Source organism: Rhinolophus sinicus, linkage group LG04 (assembly GCF_036562045.2).
Source record: "Rhinolophus sinicus isolate RSC01 linkage group LG04, ASM3656204v1, whole genome shotgun sequence".
Lineage (NCBI taxonomy): Eukaryota > Metazoa > Chordata > Mammalia > Chiroptera > Rhinolophidae > Rhinolophus > Rhinolophus sinicus.
In genome coordinates this window covers 126,429,675-126,454,193 of record NC_133754.1, presented here as the reverse complement: position 1 = coordinate 126,454,193, position 24,519 = coordinate 126,429,675, and the positions used below count along the sequence as shown (strand labels likewise).

Sequence of the window (24,519 nt, the reverse complement as noted above, 5' to 3'; positions counted from 1 at the left end):
AATATGCTTAGACCTGAAGAGAAATTATTTGCTACCAATTTGATGTTTCCAGCTTTACAGATCTCTTATACGTATCTGCATGTTTTGAAATCACCTGGGTATCCTAAAGATCTCTCTCCACCTGTCTTGAGTGGCAAGACCTTGAAAAACTAATTTATATCAAGATAAAATGAAGCTCCGAATGCCTGGCTTTGCTTCTCAGACTATGGCTTATGCTGATTTATAATAACTATGGGTAAACATATTCCTGGACTATCATCCTGGCTCAAAGATTTTGAGGTAAAAGATGTTTATCATAAAACACATGTATAGATATTATAAAGTGAATAATATATCTGAATGGTTTAAAGAGAGCACAAAACTTTAAAGAAATTTCTACCTTGCACTGATTTCAGGTTATATTCACAAGCTACTCATTCATTCATTCATTCAGCAGCAATTCACTCATTCATTCAACAACAAATGTTTCTTGGGTATTTGCTATGTGCTGAGCAACTGTTTTAGGTGCTAGAAACACAGGAAAGAGCAAAACAGACAAAAATCCATTTTTCTCATGGGGCTTACACACTAATGTGAAAGGTAGAGAGATAAAGGGACAAAACAGTAACTAAATAAAATCTATATATGTCATATGGTGATAGAAGTCATGGGATAGTAAGGCAGAGAAGGAGAATTGGAGATAGAAATGGGCTGCTAGCCAAGGGTGCTAGAGGTGAGTTGCAATGTTAAGTAGGGTACTAAGGAAGGATTCATTGATACGGCATTTGAGCAAAGATCTGAGGGAGGGGCAGGTAGAGCACCATGAAAAAGTCAGGGGTAAGAGAAATCCAGACATAGAGAACAGCGAGTGCAAAGGCCCTGAGGTGCATTCTTAACGTATTTCTTGAAGAGCAAAGAAGCTGGTGTGAAGTGAAGAATAGCTCGAATGTTGATTTCACAAGAGCTTGGCCTTTGACCTCAATGAGATGATAAGTCACAGGAGGATTTTGAGCAGGGGAATGACTTGATGGGATTTACTTTTTTAAAGGATCATTCTTTCTACTATGCTGAGAATAGATTATAAGGGGTCCAACTGTAAGAGTAGGGAAAGCAGTCAGGAGGCTATTACAGTAAGCCAGGCCAGGGTGATCATGGCTTTGACCATGGTAGTAGTGTAGGGGATGAGAAGTGATCCAATTCTGGATATACTGCATTTCTTTGAATCTAAGACATCATTGTTTGAAAGAGGTACCATTATTTTATGTGTCACTAAGAGAGAGAAAAAAAGATACCATTGAAATGAAGAAACAGTAACACAATGCCTTCTGGCCACTTAGGGCTTTTACTTGATAGTTATTAAAAGACCTATGTTAGACTTCGATATATTTTGATCTTATATTACCCTTATGCGTCCAGAAAAGGAAAATAAAACTGAAATAAATGAATACGTTGATAAATAATATTAAACTTTTTCTCAAACTTCAATTCTTTTAAATCATTTTGAACTCAGTCAATTTCCACACATCAGCAGCGTACTGGTGTTACAGCATTTTTAAAAGAATCCACAAAAGAAAAAAAATCCACTGGTATTGGGCTCTTTTTTAATAGTTTTATTGAGGTATAAATGATATACAGTAAACTGGATATTTAAAATGTACACTTTACTGAGTTTTCACATATACACACACCTGTGAAACAATCACCGTGACCAAAATCATAAACCTATCCATCATCTCAAAAATTTTCCTGTGCCCCTTGTGATCCTTTCCTTCTGCTCCCAGATGCCCCTGTCTTCTGGCAAACAATGATCTTATTTCTGTCACTATAGATTAGATTGTGTTTTCTAGAATTTCATGTAAATGGAAGTATATAGTGTGTGTCCTTTCCATCTGGCTTTTTTCACTCAGCATAATTATTTGAGATTCATTAATGTTGTAGCATATATCAGCGGTTCATTTTATTTTATTGCTGTGTAATAATTCCATTGTATGGACATACCACAGTTTGTTTATTCACTTGTTGATGAATATTTGGGTTGTTTCCACTTAGGGGCTCTTGCAAATAAAGCTGCTATGAACATTCATGTCCTTGGCTTAGATGGACACATGTTTTCATTTCTCTTGAGTAAATTCCTGGGATTAGAAGGGCTGGGTCATAGGGTAGATGTATGTTTGACATTTAGGTAACTACCAGACTATTTTTCTGAGTGTTACTATTTTACATTTCCACCAGTAATGTAGGAAAGTTTCACCTGCTCAGCACTCTTGCCATCGCTTGATATTGTCAATATTTTTTAGTTTAGCCATTCTAATTGGTGTGTAGTAGTGTCTCATAATGCTTTAATTTGCATTTTTCTAATGGCTAATGATGTTGAACATCTTTTCATGTCGTATTCATTTCCAATTACTGCTGTAACAAATTACCACAAACTTAGTGGCTTAAAGCAACATACTTACAGTTCTGGGGGAATCAGATGCCTAAAATGGGTCTTGTTGGGTTAAAATCAAGGTGTTAGCAGGCCATGTGTCTTCTGGAAGCTCTAAGGGAGAATCTATTTTCTTTTACTTTGATTTCCCAGCCACTGGAGCCTATCTTCTTTCCTTGGCAATTTCAAAGCCAAGCAGCATAGCATGTTCAGATTTCTCTATGACTCTAACCTCCTCTTCTATCTCCCTCTTCCAATATAACGAATGCTTGTGATTATATTGGGTCTGCCCAGATAATCTAGGATGACATCTTTATTTTAAGATCAGCTATTTATCAATCTTAATTTCAGCAACCTTAATTCCCCCTTTCCTATAACATATTGGTAGGTTCAGGGAACGAACATCTTTGGCAAGAGGAAGGGGTGGGAATTATTCTGCCCATTACACATGTGCTTAGTTCCTCTTTAGTATAGCATTAGTTCAAGTCTTTTGTCCATTTTTAAAATAGGTTGTTTGTTTTCCTGCTGTTGAATTTTGAGAGTTCTTTATATATTCTGGGTACAAGTCCTTTGTCAGACATATGATTTGAAAATATTTTCTCTCAGTAGGTAGCTTTAAAAAATTTTTTTCAAAATTCCTTAATGTTATCTTTCACAGAGCTTTTAATTTTGATGATGAATAGTTTATCCTTTTTCATTTTCATGGATTATGCATTTAATGTCATGTCCAAGAACTCAGGTCACAAAGTTTTCTTCTATGTTTTCTTCTAAAACTGTTATAGTTTTACATTTTACCTTTAAATCTATGACCTATTTTTGGTTAATTTTTGTATAAGATATAAGGTTTATATCTAGGTTGAATTTTTATAAGGATGTCCAAGTTTTCCAGCCCCATTTGTTGAAAAGATAACCTTTCTTCCCTTGAACTAGCTTTAAAAATGTCAGAAATTCACTGGCCAGTTGTGTGTGGATCTATTGCTGGACTCTATTCTGATCCCTTCACATAGCACATTGTCTTGGTTGTTACGGCTTTAAAGTAAGTCTTAAAACCAGGGAGTCTGATTCCTTCAACTTTATCCTTCTTTTCAAATGTATTTTGGGTATTCTAATTCCTTTGCCTTTCCACATAAATTTTACAATCTGCTTTTCCATATATATAAAAAAATTTTGCTGGGATTTTCATTAAAATTACGTTAATTCTACAGATGATTTGGAGGGAATTGACATCTTTAATATATTATTCAACCTATGAATATTTCATGTCTCTCAATTTATTTAGGTCTTCTTTGATTTCTTTCATTAGTCTTTATTAGTTTTAAGCACACATGCCCTGTATGATTTAGTTAGATTTATGCCTCTTTCAAATGGCATTGTATTTTTAATTTCAGTTTTTGTGTATTGCTAGTTTATTCTTGGCCACATAGTTTGCAAACTTGCCAAACTCACTTATTAGTTCTGTGAGTTTTTTAATTTTCTACACAAATGATCATGTTGCTTACAAATCAGGATGGTATTACTTCTTCCTTTTCAATTTATAAACCACTTATTATTTTCATGGTGTTACTACACTGGCAAGGATGTCAATACGATGTTGAACAGAAGTGGTAAAAATGGATACCCTTACCTTATTCCCATTCTTAAGGGGTAAAGCATTCAGTTTCTCATTATAGAGTATGATGTTAGCTGTAGGGTTTTTGGAGATGCTCTTTATTACCTTGAAGAAGTTCTCATCTGTTCTTAATATGCTGAGAGTTATTATCATCAATGGATGTTGATTTTGCCAGATGCTTCTTCTGCCTCAATTGATATGATCTTGTGGTCTTTCTTAGACTTTTGTGATGGATAACGTTAATTGATTTTCAAATAAAGAACCAGCCTTACATTCCTGGAGTAAACTCTACTTGGTTGTGGTCAGTAATCTTACTATAGATTACTGAACTTGATTTGCTAGCATTTTGTTTGAGGTATTTTTGCATCAATGTTCATGAGAGACAGTTGTCTGCAGAGTCCTTTTTTTTATTCTGTCTTTGGTTTTGAAATCAGTGTAATATTAGCCACATACAATGAGTTGGGAAGTGAGTCCTCCTCTTCTGTTTATTGGAAGAGATCGTATAGATTTGATGTTATTTCTTCTTTAAACTCTTGTTAGCACTCAACAGTGAAATTCTCTGGGCATGGAGATTTTTTATTGTGTACTTAGTTTTTTTAATGTATGTAATACAGTTATAGTTACTATTTTAATGTCTTATCTGTGTTTTTATTTTCCGCTTCAATATGGGTTGTATTTCATTTGTTTCTTTGTTTATTTGCATACCTGATCATTTTTGACCTAAGTCCAGACATTAAAAATTTTATCTTGCTGGATACTAGATATTTTTGTATTCCTATAAATGTTCTTGAGTTTTGTTCTGGAAGCAGTTAAGTTACTTAACATCAGCTTGATTTTTCTGGGTCTTAAAATTTGTTAGCCGGGACCAAAGCCATGTTTGGGCTAGTGCTAATTGTGCCCTGCTACTGAGGCAAGACTCTTCTGAATGGTCAGTATCCCAATATATGAAGTTTTCCAGCAAGACTGATAGGATAAGATACTATTCGAGCCTTATATGTGTGTCAGATACCTGATTGTATCATTCTTTTCTGTAGTTCTTTTCCTGGGCTCTGGTAGTTGCTTCTCATGGACGGGCTGATTGATTAGCATGAGAATGTTACTGGGTATCTACAGAGAACACTTTTAAATCTCCACAGTTATCTCTCTGTGTAACTTACTCTGGTAATTTGTCCTTCAAACTCTAGCCACCTTGATCTCCTTGGGTTCTTAGCTTTGTCTTCTCAACTCAGGGAATCCAGGGGGCTCTGAGTACCCACTTCCTGAGCCACAGCCTGGAAAGTCTTGCAGGACCGTGAGCTGAGTCGATGTTAAAGCTTACCTCCTTTTTTTCTGACTCTCAAGGATTGCTGCCTTTCTTTGCCTGGTATCTTGTGTTTTGAAAGTCATGATTTCATATATTTTTTTCTGACCTTTGGTTGTTTCAAGCAGGAGATTAAGCCCAGACCCTATTACTCCATCTTGGCAGAAAGCAGAAGTCTTGATGCTGGGCTCTTAATTCAGGTTTGCAATTATGTAGTACTAGTCAGCGTTTGACTCCTATTTTTGAGGATGTTCTTTAGCTCTTCTGCTTCTTCATCTCCCTACAGCCCTCATAACCATTTGATTCCCAGAGGTTAAATGAGTGCATTCCACTATTATCTTGGAATTCTCTTCCAAGCTGCTGACACCCATTTTGCAAATTTGATGCTGGTTGTTTTGATGTTAGCACCTGTACGGGCAATGATAACTATGGCAAGATTACTGCCTCGGTGAGAGAAAACATAAGACACAGTGAGTGTGAGACGCATACTGATTTCATATATGTTAAAATGTGAACTATGGTAGACTCAATAAATATGGCTTTTTGACTCTCATGACAATAGGACTTTCTAACTGATTAGATTTAAGGATGAAGGCAAGGATGGCTCCCAAGTTTTTCTTCTAAGCAACTGCATAGATGAAATTCCCTGACTGGGGTGAGGTGGGAAGCATCTTGTTTGGCCTGTCTAGTATATGTCCTCCATGGTGCAATTACTAATAAACTGGTATGTGTGTGACGGGACGGGGGGGTGGGGGGTGGGGGGGTAGGTGAAGGGAGTTGTCGAAGGCCTCAAATGCTGCGTTTCACTTTATTTTATTGAGTATATTTTAAAAGTGATAAAGTAGTCATGAAGATTACAAATATACTATCAAAACCTCCTCAACATTGGCAGACTATTTTTATATGTAGGCACGTGTGTTAACAATGGCTCTTTCATTAAAAACATAATAATGATAAGATAAAGTATCAGCCCCAAAGGCTTACAGCAAAGAGTCTTTAAAAATATGGACTTATTAACAGGTCTAAAAATAAGATAAACTCAGATATCAGAATAGGAAATCCTGTCTTTTAAAAACTTATCACCTTTCTCTGATACAGCAATGAATCACACAGAAAAATCTTGTTAAGATTAAAAATGAACCTAAAATGTTCTACAGGAAGATGTGGAATACACACACACATGTTGCCAAAAAAAATATATACACACTTTAAGAAAGGAAAAAACTATTAAAATTTTAATACTCAATATATACCGATAACAAAATGAATACAAGTCACCTTTGACTTCTGCAATTACAAGAGGTGCTCAAAGTGGTTACCACCAGCGTCCAGACACTTCTGCTTACGGCGAACTACTGCTTGAGCAACATTGACCAAAGTATCCGCTTGTGTACATTTTGTTGGCACCCTGGTGTGTGTGTGTGTGTGTGTGTGTGTGCGCGCGCACACACACACGCGTATGTAGATTGATTTTTTTTTTTTTTTTTTGAGAAAATCTTTTAGGTACAATCCTTGAGAACAATTTTCTTGAAAAGGGGGATTTGCAACCCATATATGTGAAATGGCAGAATTTATGATTCCCATGGAAACTTTGTCCATTTAATGAAGAAAGAGATTACCTGATCTCTGAAGCAGGACTTTCAGAATTGTTGACTAATAACCTGGAAATATGTCTTGAAGATAGGCATCATGGTTCTGTCAACAAAACCAGAATAGATCAGGGCCAATGCACTTGATGACACAGTACTGTGCCTTCTTGGGGAAGGGTACCTGGAGGAATTACAGAACCCTGAGAGAGACGTAGCCACTCACGACTCCAGCTGTACCAATTGAATTAATCACTGAAGGGCAGTTGATGAAACCAGACTGTTCACACGTTCTCAGATGTTTTTAACATCTCTCTGTGCGTAATACTATAGTAGATGCCAAATAGAAGAATCCCCCAACCCATCCCTAATCATTGAGAATTTATCGTCAAATGAAACAATCATTAATACATGTATAACTCAAAGACTGGCTTTTTATCAACATGCAGAAAATGAAATTAAAGTTTTTCTTTTTTTCTTGTCAAATTAAAAGCACCATATATTAAAGTATATTCTGAGATTTATCAGGGGGTCTTAACAGATGATACTTATGAAAAAGTTTCCCTAAGTAAACACATTGGAGACACAAACAGAGTGAAATGGATTTCTTTGGTCCGGGGCTCCTTAAGAATCTAATTAATGTGCTTTTGTAATTTCCATGAATAGAGTGCAATATATGGTATTTCCCCACACATTTTATCTTAGGTCCCTTTTTCAGGGACCATCTTGTGGGGCTGGTGCTTTGTTTGTCTTGTGTGTCACTGGATCTCTGGTGCCTAGTATGGAACCTGACACTAGGAGACGCTCAAAACTATTTGTGGAATAAAGTAATGAATTTGCTGGTTGCCTGATGACCTGCCAGGTGTCTGTTAGCCCTTTACGGAACCACAGAAGAATAGGCCATGACTCTCCTACGTCGGGTGCTGTGTGCTGCTGACGGCACAAGTTGGCACCAGCCTGAATGGCTCCATATTTCTTTTTAACTAGGCAAGTGTGCAGGGACATCAGGAGGCATTGCCTGGTCTACCCTCTCCATCCTGCCCTTTTCCCCCAACAACTCCGAGGTTCCTCCCCATCTTCCTCAGGGAGCACACAAAGGTTACTGCGTCAGCCAAAAGCTAGGTTGATGCCCCAGCATGTGGAATGTGAGTCACTTCTCAGCAGAACAAGAGGGAGTCTGCCTGAGCAGTGTGTGGGTCAGAAGACCGCCGCTGAGCATTGCAGGGCCAAACAGAAAGCTTCCCTTTTACTTGCACTTTCCTTGACCTGTGGATAAACAAAGACTTTCTATTTCTAGAAATCCCATTGTTTTAACTGCTTTGAGTTTCTTTTGTAAACTTAAACATCCATGTCTTTATGCAAGGCGTTTAAAGCTCTGCGGGCCCAGTCTGAGCATTCTTTGTTCCTTTTCTGTATTCCCTTTACACGTTTTGTTCTTAGATGCCACAAACTCTTAGCTTTCTGAAATGCAGCCTTTCTTTAACAATGGAGGACATTGAAAGCAACTAGAAGATTGTAGTGTGAGTAGAATATTCAATATTGCAGAGAACTTAATAAATGTAACCTCTTTCGGGAAGAAATTGACAGCATATGAGTCTTCTTTCTCATTCAGCTGGCTATGTGCTCGGGGCCCTGAGGCGTTAAAAAACATCATAAAAGTAATGTCTTTTAGTTCCTGTTTTCAAGGAAATTTGAAATGGGGGGGGGGGGGCAGAGAGGATAATATTACAAAATACTGTGTTCCAGACTATATAGCTATATATATATATCTATATCTCTTTCCACACCTATATCTCTTCACAACCATGTTATGAGGTAAGTGTTGTTTCCTCTGTTTTACAGAGAAGCTAAGGATCAGAGAAGTTAAGAAACTTCTGAGATTCGTTTATTGAAATTAAATTCTCCCCAAGGCAAGATGATATCATGTTGAAATTCAGAGAAATTGGCTACCTTTTGAGATTCTTTTATTTAAACTAAATTCTCCCCGTGATAGGATGATAATGTATAATATGGGAAACAGAACCCCGCAGCGCTTCAGCATATGCTGATGAGTTTAAAATACCTGCTTTTCCTTGTCTTCTGGAAGGCCCTCCTGTGCTTTGACCTTGGGCTACTCCTTATACTTCTCAGAGGCTTCGTTTCTTTTCATAAAGTGGGGGTGGTGGCATCCTCCTTGCCCTTTTACATGTTTTGGGTGAAGGAATAAATAGTATAATTCAGATGAAAGTGAAACTCTTCAATGCCGTATAAATATAAGGTATTGTCACAAATGGAGTTCTAAGTAAGAATGCCTGTGATGTCTTTGGGGTGCATGTAATAGACCTCTATTTTTTTTTTTCAATGTAGGTTTTGGGATTGCTTCCAATGAGTTTAGGCTCAATTTTCAAGTATAATAAAAAGTAATCCATTGTTTAATGATCTGTGATTCAGCCAATTTTTTTTTTTCCAAAACAGAGGATGTGTGGGGGAATGTGAATAACCGCTTATGGAACACCCAATATATGTAGTATTAGATGCAGATAGTGTAAAGGACAGTGAAGAACTGGAAGGCATGATTTCTGCCCCAGAGGGACTTAAAGAACTTAAACAAATATACATTTCCCTTATTTTTATCTGTCCTGCTTATCCAAGGTAGTTACTTTGCTAGAGAAAAATCCAGATTTTGATAAAATAAAGTGATCCTTTGAACATTAGAATTTATTTTCCTTTTGTAATTTAACACAATTGCTCTAATCTAGAGATATTTGGCAATATCCGACCAGGATTTAAAATCAGAAATGAGAACTTGCAAATCTATTTTTCCCTATATCAAAATTGATATATTTTTTAAAAGGCCAGATCCCTTTGGAGTTAGCTAGCGATCAGCTTTTTTGGCATATTTTATTTTGAGGAAAATAGAAATTTTGATTCCCAAATATTGGTGTTCACATCAAATATTTAAAAAAGGGTTGTCATTTGGGGTCGGGGGTATGTAAGTCAGTGCCTTTATAGGAGACAATCAATAATTTTGTATCAAATTATGTGCTTTTTTAAGACTTTGCTTTGTTTCTCTCTAGTGGATGACACAGTGGTTGCTATTCCCTATGGAAGTAGACATATTCGCCTTGTCTTAAAAGGGCCTGATCACTTGTGTAAGTAAACTTAGTTGTTTTCCTTTGGGTATTGGGAATTTTAGTCATTATTATTTATTTTTTGTTCCCAGAAGAGATTAAAATGCAGAAGTACAAATCTTTCCACTCTATAATAATACGATATTTTGAGTGCTTCTGTTTATCTTTCGGTTGCTTGATGAGATAGCAAAAACCTCTGTGGTAATTATCTCTAACCACAGTCATCTTGGAAAATACAAAATAGATGCTCCCCATAGGTTGGTCGTGAGTTAAGCACATGTTTATGCTTTTGTGCACATTATTTCCCATTCTTTCTGTTTTTCCTTTCCAATTATGCTCCGTCATTTTCCTGCCTCGCCTCTTCTTTTTTTCTTCTTCCTTCCGCCGTTCCCTTCCTTTTCTTCTTTCTTTTATTCATCCTACTCATGTTTCATTATTTTATCAAGAGGAACATAGAAACACCAAACAACGTTAACCCTGTACTATTTAAATAAAACCATTGTGGTAGGATTAAGCATTTCATGTATTAGAGACAATATAAGGTCTGAGTATCTTTAAGATAGCTATTGAAATTCAGGATTATTAAAGGGTGATCACAACACAAAGATCCAGTGGTAGCAGGTCCCACCACAGTTTGTAGAAGAATGATCTTCAGTCATGACAAGCCAGCAGCCCACATCCATATCTGTTTTTTAAATACCATTTAGTACTGCTTATATGTAGACCTGTAAATTACAAGCAGGAAATTATGGGCTATGAACCAGGGAGGGAGTAGGAGAGGATATGCTAGTATTTTCTGCAAAATTCCATTTCCCTGAAAGATTTCACTCCAGTTGATCCCTTGAGCATTTCTGATCTCCTCCACTGTAATTGTTCCTGGGTTCCTACAAAGCCATCTATCATCTTCTGCTCCGTCTCCCCTCCTGCACACATGCCTAAGAAACCAATGTAGGTAGCAAGCACTATCGTTTGGCAATTGGATTATGACTGAAATCATACCAGAAAAACAAACAAGAGGAAGACAAATTGGAGCCTGTGAAAGTTCAGATAGCCGACTGTAATCTTTCTTAAAAATAAACACATTTCAGTAAATACATTCACTAAAAGAATAAATAAGGTACAGTTCAGGCAAAGCCAAAAGATGATGATAAGACACCTTATGTGATCCAAGTTCTTTTCTAGCCCTGAACCACCCCAAAAACTATAGTGTTCACATGTCAAAGAATGAAATATGTGTGTACACTATTACCATTCAAATGATTTGTTTTTCCCCTTGAGAAATGGACAGAGGTAACTGCTGGTGTAACAACCCCACTCAAAAACAGTATTTTTCTAAGCAGTGACACCCTAAAATGAACATCCAGACCAAGACCATCACCAAGTTGGGGATTTACTCCTCACTGCAGAAGAAAAAAAACCAAAGGAATGTAGATATAAGAATATCTAAAAGAGGAAAATTCATTTTTATAAATGTATTAGCCTCCCAGATTTGATAAGTAAAGCTACAAATGATATTCATAGATGATGAAAAGCAAAATGGAATCTGCTTTTTTGCTCCTAACAGACATACTGCTGATAACATACGTATAACTAAGGAAGTTTTTGTTTTGTTTTCTGTATTTGGAATATAATTCAAATTGAATGTGTGAATAAACGATGCCACTCCAGGGCGGGGGAGGGAAGCCTGAGCTACTCCCAAAGAAAGGCTACGCGGACTTTACCTGAGGGTCACGGGCATTTAATTGGACACTAACATTCTCCACCTGCTGGTATTCCTTGTAGTAGAGAACGTGTTAGACAACATCTAGAATAATTTAGTACAAATACTTCAGGCACTTTAGTACCTCCAGAGACCTTAAAATTCTCCTTAACCCCAGGACCTCAATCTGTAAAACATGTAAGAGGGAAATCATTCTGATTGAATGTAGGGTAGGTAACCCAGAACTTCACCTAGCCACCCCATCTTTCTTCTAAAGAACCTCTGCCAAAATGAAGGGTTCTTGTGCAGGTTTTGGAAACCAATGTTAGATTTCGCCTATCTACCTTCCTTCATGCAGCGGGCAGTCATTCTAAGTCACCTCTCAGTCACATGAGAATTTAACATGCTCTGAAATATGTATCATAATTACCATTGTCCCCAGCATGCTCTGATTTCCTACAACAAAAGATGCTTTGTAGGCTTTGTCATTGGTCAAATATTCCAGGAATCAAGACGTTCTTCTTTCTGTCTTAAGCTCTTATGACACATCATCTAGGTACACAATACTGAATGATGTCCCAAAAGGAATTTTTAAAAGAAAGAAAACTAAAAAGGGCAGTTAGTTCCCTGTCCTTCAGTCATGATACTTTGTTTGTTTTAAGCAATAGCACATACATGGTAAGTAACCAGAAAGTATAAATCAAGTGACACCGATACTGAGGGAACACAGAGAGACACCCTGGATCTCATAGGGCAAAAAGAAAAGTGTGGGGTATTCTAGACTGAGGGCCAGAGAGGCTGAAATCCATAAGATATGCATGGAAGATGGTTTAGTCAAAGGTATGGGATTATGGTAAAGTGGAATGCCCAAATAAGGTGATCCAGGAAGCCAAAGATTTTTTCACTGGGAGTCTTGGATGTTTGGATAAGGGGTTTTAAAATAATTTCATTTGCAGCATAAATTGTTATGTGATCCAAAGTCCCTATATATTTTGTGTCTATCATAATTTTAATTGTGTCAGCTCTATAAAGAATGATACTTAACCCTTACATAGTTCTAGATTCTGTTCCATAGAATGTACTTGCACGTGGTCTGCTGTAACCCTGGGAATGTCTTTCTTTCCTCTTCCTGTGTTTGATTATGTAGATTTGGAAAGCAAAACCCTCCAGGGGGCTAAAGGTGAAAACAGCCTCAACTCTACAGGCACCTTTCTTGTGGACAATTCTAGTGTGAACTTCCAGAAATTTCCAGACAAAGAGATACTGAGAATGGCTGGACCACTCACAGCAGATTTCATTGTCAAGGTAAGCCCATTTTGGTACCTTGTTTTCAAGCCACCTCCAATTGATGATATTTATAATCTCTTGATGAGAGAGAGAGAGAGAGAGAGAGAGAAAGAGAGAGGCTTTAGGTTTTAACATAGATTTGGAAAGCCTATAAGCCTATGATCCAGGAGATGTTTAATTCAAGGATGTTGAACTACGTCCTGGACTTTACAAGAATATGATATTTTTAAGGTCTAGGAAAATCCTGAGTGTGTGTGTGTGTGTGTGTGTGTGTGTGTGTGTGTGATTTAATAAAAAGATTCCACTCACAAAGCCAATATATCATTAGTGGGGCTATAAACTGTTTTTAAAACAGGTTAGGATACAGTCATTGACTCGTATAAGGTGTCCTCAGTCAGAGAGAAAGACAAACTAATGATCCATAGACTTGGTCATGCTTCCTTCCAATTGCAATTTCTGTTTTCTCTTGTACTGGCAACAAGACTAAGTTGTTTCCTTCTATCAGAGCTTCCCTACTCTTCAAGGTAATATAAAACACATTGCTGGACGCAGCATACACATTCTGTAGGAAAAATGTACACACTAGAAGAGCATTTGGGAATCACAATAAAATAAAACATATTTTTTTCCTTCAGTAGGTCAGAAGGACCTGAAGGATTTTAGCTGTAAAGCTGTAAAACTTGTAATGTGTCCAGAACTCCATAAATTTTTCATCATGGGACCTGGAGCCAGAGGACATTTGATTTAAGCTAAGGCTTCATGACCCCATGGCAGCTGGAAGTAAGAATGCATATAGGAAAATGTGATAGGCAGTGAGGTTGGATGGAAGAAGGGTTCCAGGGTACTGTTCTTTGTCTCCCTCTACATGGTAGCTCTTTTTAATCCAGTCCACCTGCCAGCCACATGAACGTGAGCAAGGAGCTATAAAGCATCAGAGATAGCTCTCAATAGAAATGATGCTGAAGGTAGTTAAGTAATTTCAGTCAAACAATCAAATACAGGCATACCTCAGAGATATTGCAGTGTCCATTCCGGACCACCGCAATAAAATGAGTTTCACAATGAAGCAAGTCGTAATCCTTTTGCTGGTAGAGGGTATTGCCTTCAATTTGTAAAAAAAACACACAATATCAGTGAAGTATAATAAAGTAAAGCGCAGTAAAACAAGGTATGCCTGTAGAGTAAAAGATTGAGAGATCTTCATATTTTGAAGCCCTTTTTGTACTGTTGAATAAACCATTTATGCTCATTTCCCTAATGGCTTTGCAAGCATTAATACACGTACTGAAAATATAGAATTGGATTCAAGTAATATTATTCACATTTAAATACTTCATAGCATTGTTGAATACATTTCATATATCCAGCTGCCTTCTACACATCACTACTTGGATGTCCCACAGACACAATGAGCTCAACGTGTCCAAAACTGGACTTGTCTATCCCCAGACACGTACTTTATCTTCTTTCTTATCTTGTAGAATAATACACTGTTTACCCAACCGAGTCAGAAAAACTTTGATTCACACCAATTTCCTCTTCTGCTATATTCCCATAGTTAGACATTAAACTTTGTCAGTTCTACCTCTGTATCATCTTTCAGGACTATTCTTTCTTCTCCATCTTTTCTGCCACTATCATAGTTTTAGACCTTTGTATTTCTCACCTGAACTAATAGCATGGTCTCTGAACTAGTTTCCATTGCCCATGTTGCCATCAGAGTGAGTTTTCTAGAACCCTAACTCCTGTCTTCATAATCCTACATTGTCCCTCATGTCCACTCATTGCTTTGGTATGAGAATGCAAATCCATAGCACAGCATGTATTACTCTCAATAATCTGGATTCTGTCTACCCTTCCCACCTCACCTTTGACTTTTCTCCTCCCGTTTCAACCAATTGAACTGCTCACAGGTCCCCCAACATCTTGTACTCTCATAAAGGATAACCTTTGCATAATGCCGTGCCCTCTATCTGCAATGCTCTTATCTTGTCTTCTTCCATTCACTTCACTAACTTATAATCGTTCTTCAGGATTTTCTCTTCCCAGAAGCATTCTGGACTTTCTCAAATAACCCAAAATTCCTATTTACATTACATCTTCCGACTGTGTTCCTTGGGGGCAAGGACAGAATCCTACTTGTCTTCTATCTCCATAAGAAAAATCCAATGAACCCTAGCAAGTGCTGGATGAACAAAGGACTTTAACCACATGGCAAGTGCTGAAGTGACACAGATGCAGACATCTTCATTTTACCTGCAAGGAAACAGCCTTAGGGAAGTTGAATAATGTGCCCAAGCTCACCCTGATGACAAATCAGGACCAAAAATCACATCTCTTTAATTCTGGCCCAGAACTCTTTTCAGTATTCTGTGTTGTTTCTAAGAGTATTGTTTTCTTCTACATGTAAGTACATATATCTAAGAAAAAATGGACTTTAAAGAAGTTTTTGATACTTTCCTAGGTGTCTACCATCTGTAAATATTTTCTTTCAGAGCAAACTAAGCTACTATCATTTTAGTGATTTTTGCATTATACACATATATCCTATTTGTTGACTTAGTTTCAGGTTGCAAATGAGAGGAAATTAAGGTTTCATTAGAAAATATCAGGACTGAAATAGTGTGAAGTTATTCTAAAATAGATTATAGAATTTTAAAAATCAGTTTATTAAAACTTCAAAATGAGTCAGATAATTTAAGAAGATACAGAAAAAAAAGAAGAAAATTACCTTTTTGATTCATAATGAAGCAACATTTTCTTCCCTGTTTTCCCCAGGAAATAACTGAAAATGAAAGATTACCATTTGATTTTTTTAAATCATCTTTCATGATTTAGGAGCTTAGAAATTATACACATAGTTTGCGATTCAGTTTTTAATGTTCAAAGTGTAGTCTATTTGGCGTCATATGTTAATTCAAGCAACGACTTCCTATTTGAATGAGATACACAGGATTTAAATGGAAATGTTTATTTGTCAACATCTTCATGGCATTTTATTGTCAAAATATTTTTTTGTTTATTTAAAGGAAAAGACACTTTTTTGCATGAAAGGAAATTTTTTTTTTTACAGTGAGAAATCATTATATATTGCCATTGGTTCCAAAATTATGTTTTGGAATTTCCTTTAAAGATTAAAACCAGACTAAATTTTTATCTTGCTTCCTAGGGGAGCATGTCTTCCAAAAACTTAAACTTCCTGCATTGGCTGTGCAAACATTTTTGGCAATACTAGTGGAGAGTGGTAGAAAGGATAAGTTCTCTAGAGTTTGGTATTTTCTCCTACGTACTGGGTGTGTGAACTTCAGTATGTTGTTCCACCTCTTTGAGACTGTTTACTCCTTTGAAAAAATAGTAATAAAATACCCCCCTATAGAGACTTTATGAGGAATTGAATGAAATAGTATGTATAAAAGCAATAGGACCAAATTACTCCTTTTCCATCTCTTTGAAATGCTTTCACTTCTGGTCCAACTTATCCCAGTGTTCTTCTACACAATGGCAGAAAGCTGCTTCTATGAAGATGGCCCGAGACCTGTCAATTTTCAAGTGGCACACCCAGGAACAATTTGGCAGGTGTAGCTATTAAATGGATGTGAGAACAGACCGACTATGACATCTGTCATCACGCTGTTAGGGACAGTTGGCAGTTTGCTGGATCACTGGCTGGCTTCCTCCTACCATGCCATGTGCATCTTTTCGGAAGCTGCAGACCTGATGGAAGATAATGACTTTCCCAGATAGAAGAGGGTCTTTCTCAGTCATAGTCCATTCTTTATTAGAACGTCCAACTTAGCTCTACTTGGGAAGTAACTCAGGTATATTGATACATGTTCAGTTTGTGCCTGTTTTTAAATTTTAAGAAGAAAGCCATATTAGATAGAAAAGTCACTGGCGAGTACCCAAACCACCAAAAGAGCAGAAATACCCAGGAGAATAGTAAACAAAAAGCATACTTAGAGCCAAGAACACTGTCTCTGAATTCATGCACTGATAACTAAAGATCAGTTATTTCCTACAGAGGATAATTTACCAAATGCAGTACATTTTTATAGTGGGGAGATTGGCATCATTCCATTGATGCCTAAGTAGCTCGTTTGAGTACGCTAGGGAATAGAAATGCAGTGGTTTCCACTTGTATCACTTAGAGTATTGGGCAGTGATGATGCCTCCATATTTCTTTCTGGACAGCCTTGAGCATAACCCTGTACGTAATTCATATAAATATGTTATCTGCCCTCTCCTAGCTTTTAATGCCATTTGAGAAATAAAACACAGGATAGGAAATTTTGAAATAGTGATGTATATAATTACATACTAAAGTAAAATAGACAGATTGTGAAAGCTATAGCTACTTGCTACAGGCTAATGTGATTAAGAAAGCCTTTGTGAGACTTGCGTAGTATTGAAATAATCAATTCTTTTCTCCACTGGAGGCTGAGCTGTGGCAAATATTTAAGCCCAGGTTAGTTCTGCCCTGCCACCCAGTCTATTTCTAGATGGCCACTCTATACCAGTCAGGCTGTGCTCATACAAAGGGAAAATCATTGTTGTAAGTCAAACATTCTTGAGAAGAAAAGTTTAAATAAGCTCTAGGAAATAAAAGAAGCATGTAATAAACAGTGATTCTTTTTCCTACCCAACTTTCACAGGTAGTGATTCCCCAGTAAACATACTCCTTTATGCTGATAGGTTCCAAGAGTTTAAAACTGAGCTCATTGCAATACACTGAATTTCCTGTTGCATTTCCCATGTAGGGGTGGAAGAAACTTTCCTCTACCATCCTAGGTTCTTTGGACTTGTCTAAATAATTAAATCTACATGAGACAGATTAGATTAACAAGAGAAAATAACCAAACTTAATTATATCCATATATATGGGAACCCCACACACATGACAGGTTCAGAGACAGGAAGTTGAAATGAAGTATACATGGCAGTCTAGGCTACAGATGAGATAAGGCGCCCTGGGTCTTCAGAGGGGAGGAGGGTCACTACAGGGTGATAGGAAAAGCAGATATTCAGTAACTAGTAGTTTGCCCTGCCATATAGATAGGTCAAAAAAGTTATCTCTGATAATCTCTTATTATGGACACGACCCCTAATTTAAATTTTTTTAGGTAGTTGTGGAAACAGCACAGGAGTTTCCCTTGAGGCTGCAGGGTCTCTCACAGTTGCCATTAGCTCAGAATAATCCACATACCACAAAGGAACATCTTGAGGTGACGCCTTCTGCACCCCTACACCCACATAGTTTTACCAACTGCACAGCTAGGTTTAAGATTCAGAATCAGAGAACCAACTGTGAGAGTGGCAGGCCCTTTTCCAATTCTAGCCCTTCTGGTTCCACTCTGGTCATTTGTTTTCTGCCCTCCTTCTCCATCTGACACTGAGATCGTCCTTCCAGTAGGTTCAGGTCTGCTCAGCCTCTCAGCATTTGCTTCCTGACACATCTCTTCCACGTCTTTGTTCCTTGGCCAACCTTATACCCATTGTTCCCGAAGAGGCATCTCTAATCTCCTGCCCTACTCGAGGGCTATGGGCAGTAAATCCATAACCAACATCTCTCATGCAACACTGAGTCAGGGGCCTATGGGATGAACTGCTGTATCTCTCAAGATTGAGGTCTGGAATTCTTGGAGGACTAGAAAATTCTATAAGAAGTGTAAAAGTAAAGCTGGGTACTAACAATTTTTTATCATTATTTTCACTGAATAATCCCTAATCTTAGCATTGCCCACTGTTAAAATTGTCAGGTATTGCAAACCGTGGAATGATTGAATTTCTGGTCCATTCCAATAGTAACAATCATTTTTACAAGCCCTTTCCACTCTACAATACCATTATACTATCAAAGGAGGGTGGGAAGTACTGTTGGACAAGGGTTGTGTTGTAACAGTCTGCTTCTTTTCATGAATTTTAGCAACATTTCATCAACATTATCAATTTTATCAATAAGAAGTGATCCATCTTCAATAAAACTGGCAGATATATATAAAAAGATGATCATTATTCTAAGAATTTGTCACAAATAATAGTTTGTGATTCCAAAATACTTGAAAGGACCATGATCATTATATAATTCATTTGTTTGTTCATTCATACATTCATTTATTCAGCAATTGTTTGGACACCTACAGTGTGCTAAACATTATAGATGATGCTGAAGAAAGAGTGGTGAGCAAGATAAATGGTACCTGCCTTCATGGAGTTTATAGAATATGGAGAATAAAGGCAGTAAAATAACAATTATATCAACATTAAGTATTTGTAAATACTTAAGTGCTAGAAAAGAGATCTTATTCTTGTTGCATATTTTGAAAGCCCCAAAAGAGCATTTTAAAGGTTTTTTTTCACAGTTTCTTGAGTATTCGCTATCACCATCAACCACCAGAACAGCCCCGAATTGAATATAGTAGACATTGAATAACTATAGAGATATTTAATAAATAGACCCACCTGTTTTCTATTTTATCCCCTCCATAGCAGGCATATTGATTTTTTTCTACTATTTTCAAGCACTCCCAAGTGGTGGCATACCTGGCTGCCCTTCCATAGCCATTGTGGGTCCAGCTTAGAGGCTCATAGGAGCGGGGCTCCCCAAAGCTCCCTTTTGTTGTCCTCTCCTCAGGTCAGCACAGTGACTCATCTGCAACCACGGTGGGTGGGGGGACCCCTGACTGCCAGCCCCCCTGCTGGCGTCTCTGGGGATGGGGGAGTTTTTCTACATCATCAGGGAGAGAAAGGAACTTAGTTAGGGAACACCCCAAGGCTCACAAATTACCTTTACCCGATGGAGAAGCATAGTGCTTCATCTGGGAGACACTTTGTGTACTTGATGTCTTTCATGTGTTTGAACATTCCCCCTGACTCCTTTAATTTTACAGGGACTTAAAGCTCAACCATTGCACACATACACATTTATACTGCCCTGCAGCTCTCTTATGACAGTGCAATCAATGGCTATGGAAGGTGACCAGTGAGAGTTATTATATTGACTTAGAAACACTGAGCCATTGTAATTATAGGAAGACAAGCTTGGTTCAGAGCATTCTTTTCCTTATTAACTTAAGAAGTGCAAAATTACATATGCCAGATGTATTTAGCTCCCTAAAACGAAATTCTAATGCGTCAAACTAAAGCTTTCAACATACTCTTGAGAAACGGGACTTGATGTTTAAGGATTTAGGGTTTGAGAAGCTCCAGAGCTAATGGTAATAGCGGTCCCAGCAGCCCAGAATTAATAAAACCAGAGGAAAGGAACACAGTGGCTCATCTGTATAAACAACAATTAGGCCATCAAAGTTAGACATCAGGTTAGCCTTCTTTTTTTTTTCATTTTAAACTTTTTTTTTCTATATCCAAATGAAAAATTTTGAAAAAAATTTTGAAAAATTTTGAAAAATGAAGATACTGAGAGAGAGGTAAAGAATATCACTAAAGATAAATGACTGGGAAGACGTCATCAAAATGGTGGCATGAGGTGAGCCTCTGTAAAGCTCCCCTGGAATTTACAACTAATCGAACAACAGTAATTCCACAAAAGACTCCCTGCACAGCAGACAGGCAAGACGAAGAGGTCCACTACTGAATTCACCTAAAGGTGGGCAAATCGCACGAGCAGGGGAGGATAAAAGGGAAAAGTGTGGAGAAGGAGCAGCGTGGACGCAGGACACAGACCTAACTCAGTGCTCCCAGCTCGCTGCATCCCAGAACTACCGCAGCTGCAGGAGAGGGAAGAACTCGGACTGCTAGGGCTCCGCTTATGGCCCAGAGGGCTGAGGGGGCAGCATATAACACGGCTGAACCCAACACTCATGGCAGAGACCTCAGAGAAAAGACTGAGGGAAGAAGGCTGAAAACGATGGTTTAATCCCTCACTGCTGAGCAGAGAACGGAAGCCTTAGGCACTGAGACTAGCTGCCCCCTCCCTACCCTCCCAGAGCTCGCCCCAACCCCACCGCCCCCCCGCCCGGCGCTAGAAGTGGAACAGTAGCAGTGTCAGATCAAAAGAATAGAATATTTGCTCTTCTGAGAACTGTGGACCGCAGACCCAGATTCGCAGCCCAACTAGTTCTGGCAAAGGGGAGGGAGCTGTGGAAGCAGGGCCGGCTGTGGTGTTGGTCACCGCCATTGCTCTGGGCCACCTCTCACAACTCACCCCGCCCCTGGCCCCACCTATCTGGGCGGATCGCTGCAGGAGTAAACAGAACTGCTGAAACATACGGGCTCTGAATCTGGTGCAGGAAGAGCTTTGGAACTTCAAAAGCTCTCCGCATGCCCACACAGACACTGCGCCCTGTGACCCAGGTGAGCTATTAACAGAGGAGAAGCCCATCTCCCAGGGAATCCCCCCATTGTGTGAGAAGCTGGAATAGTGCAGAGAAAACATACCACTACCGTGTGAGAGAGAAAAAAAAGGCTGTAGTCAGATAGAAAATAAAACATTCTACCAACAAGTACTGGAAAACAAAAGAAAGACCTCTTCCTATCAACCTGTTGCAGAAGCCACTCTTGTAGATGTCTAGGAAGAGAAATAATAAATCAGTAATTGCCATGAATAACCAAGGCAACAAGACAGCTCAAAAAGAAAGTGAAAAGTCTCCAGAAAAGGAACTGAAAGATATGGAAATATGTGACTTAAATGACAGAGAATTCAAGATTGCAGTTCTTCAAAAACTCAATGAAATGGAAGAAAACACAGAAAAGCAGTTTAATGAACTCAGAAACGCAATCAAAGAACAACATGAGAATTTTACGAAAGAGATTGAAATTTTTAAAAAGAACCAAATAGAATTTCTGGAGATTAAGAACTCAATAGAAGAAATTAAGAATGAAATAACCAGCTTAGGTAGTAGAGTTGACCAGATGGAGGAAAGAATCAGTGACATCGAAGATAGAAACCTGGAAATGACACAGATGGAAGAAGAAAGAGACTTGAGACTTAAAAGAAATAAAAGAACTCTACAAGAACTTTCTGACTCCATCAGAAAGAGCAATATAAGAATAATGGGCATACCAGAAGGAGAAGAAAGAGAGAAGGGAACAGAGAATATATTCAAACAAATTGTTGATGAGAACTTCCCAAACTTGTGGACAGAACTGGATCCTCAAATCCAAGAAGCAAATAGAACACCTAATTACCTCAATCCCAACAGGCCTTCTCCAAGGCACATTGTATTGAAGCTGTCTAAAATCAACGACAAAGTAAGAATCCTCAAGACAGCCAAGGAAAAGAAGACGGTAACCTACAAAGGAAAGCCCATTAGATTATCATCAGATTTTTCAGCAGAAACTCTACAAGCCAGGAGGGAGTGGAACCAAATATTCAAACTATTGAAAGAGAGAAATTATGAGCCAAGAATAATATATCCAGCAAAGATACCCTTTAGATATGAAGGAGGAATAAAGACTTTTCCAGACATACAGAAGCTGAGGGAATTTTCTAATACACGACCTGCACTACAAGAAATAATAAAGGAGGCAATTCGACCACCATGAACAGGGACAATTTGTGGTAACCAAATCATAAAAAGGGGGAGAGTAAAGGCCTGAAATGGAATATGGGAATGGAGAAAGTAAGCATGCTGAAGGAAATGGAATACTCTAAATATCAAACTTTCTTTTACATAAACTTAAGGGTAACCACTCAAAAAAAATCCAGAACTGAAATATATACTGTAATAAAAGAAGAAACAGAGGGAAACATCATAGAATACCACCACACAGAAATAATAGACAACACAAAAAGGCAAAGAAACAATGGAGACACAGTCTTATTAGAAAACCAAAGATAGAATGACAGGAAATCCTCACATATCAATAATCACCCTAAATGGACTGAACTCACCAATAAAAAGGCACAGAATAGCAGATTGGATCAAAAAACTAACCCCAACCATATGCTGTCTCCAAGAGACACATCTCTGCTACAAGGACAGCATAGACTCAAAGTGAAAGGGTGGAAATTGACATTCCAAGCAAATGGTACCCAGAGAAAATCAGGTGTAGCCATACTGATATCAGATGAAACAGACTTCAGGGTGAAAAAGATAGCAAGAGACAAAGATGGACGTTTCATAATGGTAAAGGGGACCATCCAACAAGAAGACATAACAGTCATCAATATTTATGCCCCCAATCAGGGAGCACCGAAACATATCAAGCAACTACTAACAGAACTAAAGGGAGAAATTGACCAAAACACAATTATACTAGGGGACTTAAATACATCATTGACAGCTATGGATAGATCATCCAAACAGAAAATAAATAACGAAATAGCAGCCCTAAATGACACATTAGATGAAATGGACATAATTGACATATATATAGAGCACTTCATCCTAAAACATCAGGCTAGTCATTCTTTTCTAGTGTACATGGAACATTCTCAAGGATAGACCATATACTGGGACATAAAATGAGCCTCAGCAAATTTAAGAAGATTGAAATCATACCAAGCATATTCTCTGATCACAAGGCTTGGAAATTGGATATCAATTGCAAAAAGAAAGCAGGAAAAAAACAAATACATGGAGATTAAACAACATACTTTTAAAGAATGACTGGGTCAAAGAAGAAATTAGAGGAGAGATCAAAAGATACATAGAAACAAATGACAATGAAAATACATCCTACCAAAATTTTTGGGATGCAGCGAAAGCAGTTTTAAGAGGGAAATTTATATCATTACAGGCCTATCTCAAGAAACAAGAAAATCCCAAATAAATAACCTCATGTTACACCTTAAAGAACTAGAAAAAGAAGAACAAGTGAAACCCAAGGTCAGCAGAAGAAAGGAAATAACAAAAATCAGAGCAGAACTAAATGAAATAGAGAACAAAAAGACAATAGAAAAAATTAATGTGACAAAGAGCTGGTTCTTTGAAAAGATTAACAAAATTGACAAACCCTTGGCTAGACTCACTAAGATAAAAAGAGAGAAGACACTAATTAACAAAATCAGAAATGAAAACGGGGAAGTTATCACGGACACCACAGAAATACAAAGGATCATCCAAGAATACTATGAAGGACTATATGCCACCAAATTCAATAACCTAGAAGAAATGGACAAGTTCTTAGAAACATATAGCCTTCCAAGGCTGAACCATGAAGAACTGGAAAATCTAAACAGACCGATCACCAGTAACGAAATTGAATCAGTCATCCAAAACCTTCCCAAAAGCAAAAGTCCGGGACCAGATGGCTTCACTAGTGAATTCTACCAAACCTTCAAAGAGGATCTAATACCAATCCTGCCCAAACTCTTCCAAAAAATTGAAGAAGAGACAGTACTCCCTAACTCATTTTATGAGGCCAACATTACCCTGATACCAAAACCTGGTAAGGACAACACAAAAAAAGAAAACTACAGACCAATATCTCTGATGAATACAGATGCAAAAATCCTAAACAAAATTCTAGCAAATCGAATACAACAATGCATTAAAAAGATTATTCATCACGACCAAGTGGGGTTCATCCCGGGGCACAAGGATGGTTCAACATCCGCAAATCC

The 24,519-nt window shown here is 37.8% G+C and overlaps 1 protein-coding gene across 4 annotated transcripts in view; it reads left to right on the top strand.

Annotated features, from left to right (window-relative positions):
* The window catches only part of ADAMTSL1 (ADAMTS like 1), an 890,862-nt gene that overhangs the window by 635,330 nt on the left and 231,013 nt on the right, over positions 1–24,519 (top strand). For 3 of the 4 annotated variants that reach the window (XM_074330338.1, XM_074330337.1, XM_019739192.2), the window contains 2 exons: positions 9,956–10,030; positions 12,856–13,013. In XM_074330338.1, coding sequence (XP_074186439.1) covers positions 9,956–10,030; positions 12,856–13,013 — 233 coding nt within the window. Of the gene's footprint in view, positions 1–8,312; positions 8,420–9,955; positions 10,031–12,855; positions 13,014–24,519 lie in introns of those variants that run through there. The other variant, XM_074330339.1, reaches the window with a different exon arrangement.